Source organism: Xyrauchen texanus, chromosome 7 (assembly GCF_025860055.1).
Source record: "Xyrauchen texanus isolate HMW12.3.18 chromosome 7, RBS_HiC_50CHRs, whole genome shotgun sequence".
Classification (NCBI taxonomy): domain Eukaryota; kingdom Metazoa; phylum Chordata; class Actinopteri; order Cypriniformes; family Catostomidae; genus Xyrauchen; species Xyrauchen texanus.
This window is the reverse complement of record NC_068282.1, coordinates 15,951,956-15,964,176: the sequence shown is the minus strand read 5'-3', so window position 1 is coordinate 15,964,176 and position 12,221 is coordinate 15,951,956. Positions and strand designations below refer to the sequence as shown.

The following is a 12,221-nucleotide window of genomic DNA, read 5'->3' as shown; positions in this document are numbered from 1 at the left end:
CAATCATTACCTTCTTAGCAGAGGGGTGTTGTTTGAAGATCATAAGAAACGAAACTCAATGATTCTCTTCTCGCTTTCCAAGAAATGACGAAGCGAAAGTGGTGTTACGTAGGGATGTTGGCTACCGCGGAAATTTAAATGCAATTTCTTTGTGAATGTATTTCGAATTTGAGATAAATCTAGGAGAGATATAATTGGTACAGTATATTCTTCTCTACACTTTATTGAGGATTTCACGCTATGCATACAAAACACGAGTAAATAAACAATAACAGAGAATATGAACACAGAATAGCCTATTTTTGAAACATGACATTTATTTACGATGTTACAAGTAGCCTACATGTTATATACATCAGAAGTGATTTCATATTGACATTATTCACAATCACAGCAGCGCCATATTTCATACTTCAATTTTGTATATGAAAACTAGGCTGTGAGGCAGGGGCGGGTCTACGTGGTGGCCGGGGATTCGATTGGCCACCCCAGGTGCCCCCTATAAGACGTCTTGTGATTGGTTCATTTTACGGCCAATCAGTTTATAGACTCTACTGAAGTTCGTGATTCAAAGAAGTATTTTTTTTTTAAAGCTTAATAAAGTCATCTTTATTGCCAAAAAAAAAGGATACAAATCACAAGTGACTTATCAAAATATACATAACAATTTTCTCAAATAACTACTGTTATCCTTCAACAACACAAACAAACAAGTACATCAACAAATCTCTGAATATAACCTCAATTGTTCAGCCATAGTTTGAGCATAGAAATTAATAACAAAATCACAATCTTTGTTTTCCAGACAAACACCAAACCTAATTAACTTCCACGTGAGAGGTGGGAGTTCAACCCTCCTAGACCTTAACCATTTCTGCACCTCACTCCAAAAGGGTTGCACCAGATCACAATCAAAGAAGACATGCTCTAGATTTTCAATATTTGTTTCACAAAAAACACAAATATTCACATCAAAATTAAATTTCAATCTTAAAAATTCTTTAGTAGGATAAATCTCATTTAAAATTTTGAAGTTCACCTCCTTAGCTTTAGGAGGGAGAGGAAAAGACAAATCATTTTTCCTAATTTTTTTTATTTCAACCTTATCAAAATCTTTAAGCACGTATTCCCGTCTAATTGGGTTTGGGTACTAAGCCTGTAAAAAAAAAATTCTAATGACTCTATTTGTAAATTTTTTATCACAAAAATCATAACCTTCTAAGGAGAGCTGTCTCAGTACTGGGGAGATTTTGGAGTACAACATGTCTTCTTTAACCATTAATCTTAACGGAATTGGTATAGCTCTAATCATTCTATTAAAAATATTAACGGTACACTGTACTTGGAATTTCTCACAAAACACTCTATACAGTAATACATTTCCATTATCATCCAAGAAATGGGCAATAGCCCAAATCCCTTTAGATATCCATTCCTCAAGATATACAGATTTTCTGCCAAATTTTATATATCTACTATTCCAAACTGGAGTGTTGTGAGGAGTGAAGTTATGTTTGAACAATAGTTTCCAATAGAGCAGCACTTGCTGATGGAAGGCTGAAAGTTTAACTGGTAACGAGGTGCACTCAGTCACAACATAACAGAAAGTGTATTCCCCCCAGTTTGTTAAAGATAGCATTGGGGACAATAAACCAAAAGGAGTGGCTATTTTGAATGAAGGATTTTAACCATTTCAATTTCAAAACACCATTCATAATGTCAAAAACGATAGCATTCACCCTACCGTCTTCATATTTTTTAATCATGTCCTCCTTTCTAATGTACTGACACTTATTTCTCCAGATAAATTAAAAATTCACCTTATTTATTAATTTAATCATTCGTGTCGATATGGGCAAGGAGAAGGCTGGATAGATGAGTCTGGACAAACTATCCATTTTAGATAAAAGAACCCTTCCAAAAATTGTAAGATCCCTCTGCAGCCATCTATTCAATATGGACTTACATTTATCTGTTATTCAACACATTTTTATTCTCCATAACATCTTTATCTTTAGAAATAATAATCCCCAAATATTTAACTTTATTACTACATTTGTTTACAAGTAACTTTATTCAAGTTAAAAAAACAATAAAATCAATAGGATTATGTAATATATTGTAGAATTTAGCTTTTTTTTTTTGGTCACTGGCGGCCACCCCGTTTGGAGGCAGTGCCCCAGCATGGCCCCCCACTGAAAATGCTCTAGACACGTCCCTGCTGTGAGGATAGGCATACTGTACACCAGGGCTCTTCAACTACTTTCTTGCAGGGGCAAGATTATCCATATGAAAACTTGTCAGGGGCCAAATATTTTTCCATATTCATCTTAGCTATCACTTTCAACACAAGTAGCAATTACTTTAAAAGCACCCTTAATAATACTGTGTGTTTATTTATATTAAAATAGTCACAGGGTTTACTGTATATTATAATTGTTTAAGGTTTGGCCATAAATTCCTTCATTAGATCTGGTTGAAGACAAAAATTACTTTACAAAGCATAACAATCATTTCATCATTTTAAGGCTATTGTTTACAAATTATGAGAACTGAGGAGGAAGATTTAGACCTGTCACAATATCAACCCACATATGAAAACAATGGCCATATATAAATGTCATTGTTAAGGGATATAAATGGGCAAGGAGGAGGCGAGAACCGGCTTGACAATATAAATAATAGTTTAATGAAAAATGTAACCAAAAGACACAAACACACACATGACGGTCAGCTGACCGTAAACGATCTCTCTCTTGTCGCACCACCTTCCGCAGTCGGCCTTTAATTTTTATTAATTAGCCTGATAAGGGACCGGGTGTGTATAATCACGACCTGGCCCCACCCTCCGCCCTGTCACAGTCATGTTTACTTAAGAATTAATACATTTGGGAGTTGTGTGCTGGCATGTGTGGTTTGGACATGTGAACGGTGAACAGAAGAATTCTAAATCCTCGGGGTCTGGAGACATTAAAAGACACGTATGTGCTCAAGCTGAAGCCCCTGAACAACAGGCCGAAAGCACGGGACCCAATTCGGCCTGTGCGGTGGAAGAGATTTGGCATCAACTGTGAAATATTAAGGTAATGCCAACGAAGGTCATTGCAGACTTGGAGGATCTTGTTGTAATACGTCGATCGATCAATGCCATGGAGACTAAATTCCCTAAGATGGTTACAAGAATGTCGGTTGTTGAGAAACAGATTAGCTGCAGATTAGCTGCTAACCTGCTAGTGACCAAGGTAGAGTTGGAGCATCTGGGAAAAACTAGAGGATTTGGAGAATCGTAATCAGCGAAACAACGTCCAAATTGTTGGAATTCCTGAGAATGAAGAAGGCCGAGATATGGTGAAATTCCTAGACAAGCTCTTTACGAGTCTGCTCGACATAACAGGCCATAAACTGGAAATCGAGCGGGCACACAGGGTCCCAGATCAGAGATCCGTGGAGGGAGATAAGCCCCGATCAATTCTGGCCAAATTTCAGCAATCATTCTATAAAGATCTCGTGTTATGCAAGGCGAGGAGTAAAGGAAAGCTTTCTTTGAAGAATCACAGCATTTTCTTGTTCCCAGACTTTGCGAATTCGACAAGAGAAAAACATGAACGATTCAGGGAATGCAAGAATCTCTTACATCAACGGAAGGTCGCTTTTGCTCTGATGATTCCGGCCAAACTGAGAATAGATGCTTAGAATGTCCGTAGATAATTTATATATTTATATATATGCCCACAGCAAGCATTGTCCTTCATTAAAGAAATAGTTCACCCAAAAATGAACATTTGCTGATAATTTACTCACCCTCAGGCCATCCAAGAGTTTCTTCCTTCATTAAAACAGAATTTAAGGATTTCATTTCAGGCCTCCTCCTTTAAACAATATGTAATGTATTAAATTTTATTCGATGGTCCAAAATGCATATTTAGGGTGCAACAAAATAATCCACACGACTCCAGTCGACAAATAAAGTTCTTCTGAACCCAAACGATTGATTATTTTTAGAAACAAAACAATACTCATATACTTTTTAACTACAAATGTTCGCTTCCATACATCTCTGTGACGTGCGCTCATGAGAGGGATGAAGTAAGCTCGTTGGTAAGGTCACGCATGGTGGAGGAGGCAGAAAGTGCATCGTTTACAAGAGGAGCGCTGTACAAAAGTTTAATTGTCTTTTCATCAATTATCTATACCTGATCATGAGTATTGGAGGGTGTGCAGTGAATATTTTACCCCTGAGGATTTCAGACCATCGAAAGAAACAAAGGGTCGATATCTGAATTCATCGGTTGTGCCCGTGCTGTTTTTGCAGCAAACTTTGGTATGTGTGAAAACGTTGTCATTGTGACGCCTCCCTCGGGCTCTGCACCTCACTCAGTGCTCTGCTCCTACTCGCCCGATTTCTAATTCACCGCACCTGCACTCATTTCACTCGCTCATCACTTCCTGCACTTATATAGTGCCTTTTTAACCTTAATGGTATTCAAAGAGCTTTATGCTGTGACTCATTCACACACACATTCATACACCTTATGCTAGCCTGCCATTGGGAGCAACTTGGGGTTCAGTGTCTTGCCCAAGGACACTTCGGCATGTGGAGTCGTGTGGGCCAGGATTCAAACCACCAACCCTGCCAACCCACTCTACCAACTGAGCAACTTCTTCAGTTTGTGAAGCTTCTCTTTTGTGTGATATCACCTGTGCTATTGATCTCACTGTGTAAACCCTGTAAATCCTGTGAATCCCATTAAACGCTCTCGCACTATGCCGTTTTGCTAAGCACCCTCAAATGAAACTTAGAGCGCCCTCAATTGCAGACCAGGGCAAACTACTGCCCGCAGGTCAATTGATCATGAACGTTTTTTATTAGATCTTTAATTTATCTGGCTTTTGGACCTGTTGTGCATCCCACAAGCTTTTAATATGCTCAGGGTTGCTAGATACTATATGTAACACCCCAATCAGAGATTTATACTGGCACAAATTGGAAATATTTCACCTTATGTCATACTTAATTTATGCAATCTGGCAACCATACATGCAATTGCACACGTTTTCTCTTCGCAAAAACAAACAAACAACAACTTAGCACTCAATAGTGCATGGAGGGGACACGCGAATAAAACCAAGTGATTGAGGAATATATTTATTCTTTGTGTTATTTGTAAAATGCTGAATTCTAATGTTGATCTTGTTATGGTTGAGAAATAATTACACAGAAACACATCGATCATGCATGTATTAACATCATCAACATTCCATTACAACATTTTTCGAAAACATTATAATTCACAAATTAAGATATCGTCATGGATGACTGCCCTTGAAAAGTGAAGCTGAAGATGAGTCTGTACTTTACTTTTCTTTGAGGGTTTGTAAAAACTCATAGTACAATATCTACTCTAATGTTGCTCTAGAATCAATGTGGAGTGTGTTTTAATACAAGGTGTAAACCGGGTCAGAAGAATATCTTACCAGAAGAGCCCATCTCACGCAGGCTACTGTAGAGACAGACAACAAAAGAAAATTAAACAGAAAATTAAATATGAAAGGGAGTGGGACAGAGTGAGTAGAGAGAGCTAGGGGGCAGAGGGTGGTAGATTGTAGGTCTATATAATGTATATCGAGTTCATAAAACTACTTATTGATGGTCAGATTAATGTTGTAACTAGTACCTAAGTTTTGGTCAGACAGAACATCAATCTGACAGTCAATAAGTACTTTTATTAACTCTTGATATGAAATATATATCTGCTAGTGCTCGAGGTCTGCAGTCTCCCCCTACTCACAAGATGACCCATCAAATGTAACAGTGATTATTTTAAACAAGCTTTTAAGTTTAGTGCAACAGAATGATCAAATTCCAGCCCACTATACATTTTGTTAAAATTAAAACAGCAGACTTTAACGCTGACTGGTGCCAGAAAAAACACAGTCAGTCAGTTGTTGGAATCCTATTAACTAGACACTACTGGCATGTAACACAAACGCATTGTCATCAGGAATTGCACTCTAAAATGGGATTTTTTTCACCTTTTAAAATATGATATAACACTTGGTTATAGATGAGTGAAATTGAGACAAACCTCTGACCCTTTCTGCTGATGTAGTGTTGGGGAGTTGACTCCATAAGTTTCATAAAAAAGCAATTTCACGTACCATAATGTACGTTCCATTTAAAAACAATGGTCCAAATGAATATATATATTTTACATTACGTCTCCATAATATGCCTATTAATAGTTATTGAAGTGAATCGAGCAAGAAAATATGTGTGATTTGTTTTTCCATCAGCATGGAAGCCATCTAGACTAAAGTAAGCTTCTCACATCCAACTAACTTTAGTGTTTGGATTTGGGTAGGAGAAACTGACCAGCAGTTATAGAAAAACTTCAGCTTCATCACGGAACAACACAATAAGCAGTGGATTGAGTAAGCTACAGAATATACTAGTGAAACTGAAACTATAATTTTATAATTCCATTGATTTTCCACTTATGCCTGACAAGCAATTTTGGGGGTGAAAATATGTCGCTTGGGAAGGTACTGCCAACTAATGGCATGGCCCTGAATTTTGAAACTATCCTGATGGAAAGTAAATGGAGTAGATAGAGTCGGGAAAGAGAGTCGACACCGAAGACCTTGAAATCAAACTCTCATAATGTCAGCCTCTGTTTGCTTAAAGTATTGAGCACTTGCTCATTGACCTTGTGAATAAACCATTCCCCGCCTGATGGAACATTTGTAAATGAGACTGCAATCAGGTGGTAGCTGCTTTGCTCAAACAAAGTTACATGTGGATCGTGTAAGGCAAAAGCAGTGGAAAGGAAGTCTCAAAATTCAAATGAATTAAAGGGAATCGACACAAATTGATGAATGTAAATAAATTCATTTTTTTGTATCTCTTGTACCACAAATGCACACTCAATGCTTCACAAGACCAATTTGTGTTTGATTTTGAACATCTCTCTTTGGTTGCACACACAAAGTTATGTATTAGTACAAAAAGGAACACTTGTATTCACAGATCTGTCTCTATTTGTACAAATTCCAACACATTTATTTAATGATAAATTTCACAGCTACAAGTTGAGATGTATTTTTTATTTTTTTGGACTTGAAATACACGTTTGTTAAGTTAGTTAGATAGTTGTTTGTTTGTGAGTCGGCCAAGGTAAAAACAGCTAAACAAAGTCTCAAAATGTAAATGAATCCAACAGAATCAACACAAATAGACAACAATGAATGTATGCAATGAATGAACATCTTCCTTTGGTTGCATACACAAACTGTGATAGATTTATACATATGGGGAAATGTGTGTTCACAGAAATGTCTCTATTTGTACAAATCCCAGCACATTAATTTAATTTTGAATTTCACAGACAAGTTGAAAGGCATTTGTCTGTGGATTGTAAGATACATGTGCAACAATTATCAAATTGATGGATAAGTATGAACACATTTGTTAATCATTTTGAGTCTAATTTTTGAGTCTAGTTGAGTCCAGGAGTGGTGGTGGTGTGGTGGTCTAAGCACCATAACTGGTAATCTGGTAACCATGCTGGTTCGAGCCCCACAGCCACCACCATTTTGTCCTTGAGCAAGGCACTTAACTCCAGGTTGCTCCGGGGGGATTGTCCCTGTAATACACTGTAAGGGCTCTGTAAGTCGCTTTGGATAAATGCGTCTGCCAAATGCATAAATATAAAATATATAAAATATAATATAAATATATAATATAATTTCATCCCATAGCTGACAACATTTCTGTAACAACTGCAGTGATAATTTTTTACAACTGTAGATTTGACAGCACTTCACAAAACTAAGCAATTTATATAAATACATTTGACTGAAAAAGACGCAATCAAATGCTTACCTAAATGGTGCGATCCATGTTTTCCAAAGCAGTATTTCAACGTATTTCTGATCAAGTTGATTGGCAGGCCGGATTTGGCACGTGGGCAGCCGGTTTACTAGCCCTACTGTACACTATATAAAGTTCCTAGATCACATACAATTTTCCATGTTTTCTGGAGTTTTTTGTCAACTGAAATGTCTTGGAAAGATGTTTTTTTTTTCCTATGTTTCGTCAGTGGAACTTTAACCCTTAAATTCATGGGTGTTTGGCCAAACATTTTTGCATGCTCGGGTCTTTAGATACCCGGCACTATTTCTATCACAACTGGATCTACAAAATGCTAAATGTTTAAAGCATTTTCAAGACAATTAGAAAGTAGTGGATTAGAATGTTTTCTGTTTTATTTTTCATATTTCAAAGAGATGATGCAACAAATATAGAACAGGATTCATTACTTCCACATTGAAACTGGCTGTCAAACACATATTGAGCTACACATAACACATATTTCACACATCTGTTTTTTTCTTAGGCACTTTTTGAGAAATAGACGCAAAAATTACATAATTTCAGTAGTACACCCAAATGACAAAAGACAAATCATACTGTTCAGGTGTTACACTTACTATAGTCTACTTCCACATTGCTTCTTCGTCAAATAGCAAAGTCAACTGTAAATCAAGTCAATCATGGACACATCAGTGCCAACCTTAGTAAGAAATATAATATGTATGTGAAATTAATGAGGTACAGGGGGTGGAATGAGGTTCCAGTTCACTAAAGACCCGAGGTATACATTAAAGGATTAAACAACAGTAAAACTGGTTGTAGAGACAGTACAATACCTCAAAGTGTTGATTTAATTCCTGTAAAAAATTTTATATGGTGCTACTTGAATAAGGTCCATTCAACAAATAAATTTGTTAAAACAAACTAAAATAATTTCTTATTCATGCACCTTTTTTGGATGTCTTCGATTAAACTGTAGCAATGAAATACTTTATGGTTGAGTGTTACTGTTATTAGTGATAACTATGGCCATGGTAACAAGCATAATAAACATACAATATGTCATCATTTAAATTAATCTTGATTAAAGTTGTTCATGCATTTCATGTGTAGATCATCTCTTTTTCATCTACTCAAAATTAAAAAGAGTAGGAGATGAGAATACTAACTTTCAATATTATTGCTTTACTCATACACTGTGAATGATTGAATGATTGTGATTGATTTTGTTAACTGTCACTGTGAACATTAGCCCTTATGATCCAAACACATACAACTCACTTCTTAAAGGTGCACTCTGTAATTTTTCTCTAATTCCCGTAAAGAAAATCAATAGTACTCTTGAAAATTGTGTTATATTATGTGCACACACATAATATGAAGTCTGCAAACACATCAGTAGTAGGCTACATGTTAAAATTATATGAGCAGTCAAACACTATTTCTCTACCCCTCCTTATTGGACACTATCATTCGCAGAATAAATTAATTATGGCTGATTGCGAATAGTGTATTTCTACAATGGCACTGATAACAAAATTTTTACAGAGCTTACCTTTAATGGGGTCATATCATGTCAAATCAAATTTTGATTATATGATAAATAAAAAATGTACAAGCGGAAAAAATCCTTGCAATGAAGCACTGTTCAATGAAGCAGTGTTATTGTCCTTCTATTTCTTATGTTATGTTCTCTTTATTCATTTCCCCTTAGCGTCTTATTGTATTGAGAGAGTTCCATCCTCCCAGCTGTTCTGGTTCATTTGCAGGTCTTCCTCCTGTTTTATGCTGTTTAGCAGGTATTTAATCCCTGCCTTTACACCAGTTTTTAGGCCTGCTCCTAAAGCATAACCAGCCACCCCTGCGGTTCCCCCAGTTACAGCCATGAGGGCATCAGTGCCCAGATCCACAGTGCTGAGGATTGCTCTTTCTTTTGCAGTCTCATAGCAGTTGACTGAAGCATAATAAACAGCTGTGCCCAGATTATAGAGCGTAGAGACTGCAGGAATCCACTCCACCACAGTATACACTCGCTCCTCCTTTTCATTTGCACACTGAGGTACTGCATTTCTGCGCCAACGTACAGGCCCATTCCTGCAACTCTGTATCCAGCTCTCTGAGGAAGATGAAGGCACTACTCTGCTACCAGGCCTTATGATAACACTATAAGATCCAGAGCTGGAGCTGCCATCTTGGGTCACACCTGCGCAATGGAGACCCAAACTTCGACAAGCCTGCTGTGCCTCCTCAAGATGCAAAGTCCCAATCTGGTCTGCGGTCTGCCCTAGTAACTCGGTGCCCTTCACCCTTATCCAGCCCTTGCATTGCCCCCTAGGCCCACCTTTGCCATTATAACCATCAGCTCTCTCTCCCACCTCAGCTAGTTGGTGGATATTAAACATTACAGCCAGAAGGTGGCGCTGTGTCTCAGAGCTAAGCATGGAAGGAGGGAATGGGGTTTGGGTTGCATTTCTAAAGGTGTGATTGCCAATATGATTTTCTTCTTTCTCTTTGCCTCTCTTGATCAGCACCAGTATGTCCTGCAAAAGTTCACGTGTATCATCCTGGCCCAGCACTGTGTAGAGCTTCATTACCAATGCTTGTGCTTCAAATAAACATCCTGCTGACACCAACACAGGCACCATTGCCAACCCCAGTAGCTCCTGAGAAAATTCATTTCCTTTCCAACCCCCAGCAGCAAGCTCCGGACAGCTTGTATTGCTTTTAAGATGCAGCTGACCTTGTAGCAAGGCAGAGAGGTCTAAGACCAGCTGATGGGCTTGCTGGAGACCAGGTTCTTCATCTGAAACCACTGGTGATTCTACCTGCTCAGCCTCCTTGCTGATGAACATTATTCCAGGTTCATTTTGAGATTCTGACAAAAATGATTGGGATGAGAATGTTTTCTCAGTGACTGGCCGCAGACTTCTCTGAAGTCCAAAAAGGTGGTATTTTCCAAGTGGAGCTCTGGCAAATACCACATCTGTCAGCAAGAGGTGAACCAGAAGTAGCCATTTAAGATTTGAGTTCCATTTAGCCATACTGAAAAGCAGTGTTTCTGAACAAAAAAGAAGTGGAATGCATAAAGTTAGTAAAGTCTGCGTATGTAGTATCCAGATAATACATATATGCAGCTGTGAAATTTCTTAATTGGGATAGAAATGCCAATGGTGAATTAAATGAAATAAAATGTATAAATAATATTAGAAAAGAACAATAAATGTAATATTGGCTCAATAAAATATAACAGTAATTAGAAAAATGCAATTTCAAAGACAAAATAATTATATATCAAAAGTATTACATTACTTAAAATATCTGGGGTTGCTTCAATTAAAAATTTAGGTCTAGGGGGTTCAGCTTACAAAAATTAGTACATGAGATTCCTAAATAGCCTATAAATGTTATTGTGTGACTGTGTATATGTCCAACAAAGTCTCAGTAATTTGTACAAGTTAGCAAAATCATAAAATATCATACCACTTGGCTCATACATAAAAGTACTACTCTTAGACCAACCAGTTAATAAACAGAATTTTAAATGCTTCCTATCCAGCATTTTATTTTAAGTAAGGAAATGTCTGTGAACGGATTCAGTTACTGTACTCATTCCAAATGTATTTATGCAATACAAATGACTGATGAATGTCAACAGCCTGTAATAAGCAAACCACAATGAGTCACACAAAAAAAAGGTATTTTCATGGTTAGGTTTAGGGTTTGGGTAAGGTAAGGGGTTAGACTTTATGATTAGGTTCAGGTTTGAGTTGGATGTTAAACTGAGGGAAACTTTTAATGACATAGTTGGTTATTTAACTTTTCTGTATGGGAGTAAAAGTGGTACTTTTTATACAAGCCAAATCGTATTATTTCTTATGATTTCACCAACTCATACTATTGTTATTACTTCTCATTTGACCGGGTTAGTATGTGTTCTTTTTCAAAGTGTAACTGGACAAAAAGGAAGAAAGTGTGCAAAAAGAAAACATTACGAGCACATGAGCATTACAGTAATAACACTTAAGAGACATTTGCATAATTGTCCAGCCTTGGGAAGATAATTCATTGCCAATATACTCTTATATATTCTCATGCATTACTTCTGTAAAAATACATAATTTCACAAACATGCATTTTCTTTTTGATTTTGTTTAAATTTATCTAAAAGTTACAGAGGAAACAATGTCTTAAATTGAAATAAGGTTCTTACCTTCTAACAATCCAGATTGTACCTCTGTGTTAGGATCCAACCTTCACAAAAACATATACACCCCCCTCGTTTTTTGTAGCCCTCGATTTCTTTCTGTCACTCTCACTGGCCCCATTGCCCAGTGATGAATGTGGCATC

At 37.1% G+C, this 12,221-nt stretch overlaps 1 protein-coding gene across 1 annotated transcript; it reads right to left on the bottom strand.

Moving 5' to 3' along the window:
* Positions 1-8,223: 8,223 nt before the first annotated feature.
* apof (apolipoprotein F) lies at positions 8,224-12,221 on the bottom strand. Its single transcript, XM_052130891.1, has 2 exons — positions 12,084-12,221; positions 8,224-10,931 (listed from the first exon to the last, which is right to left on the bottom strand). Exon 2 carries the CDS (start codon positions 10,912-10,914, stop codon positions 9,592-9,594), a length of 1,323 nt encoding a protein of 440 aa, XP_051986851.1. The 5' UTR covers positions 10,915-10,931; positions 12,084-12,221; the 3' UTR covers positions 8,224-9,591.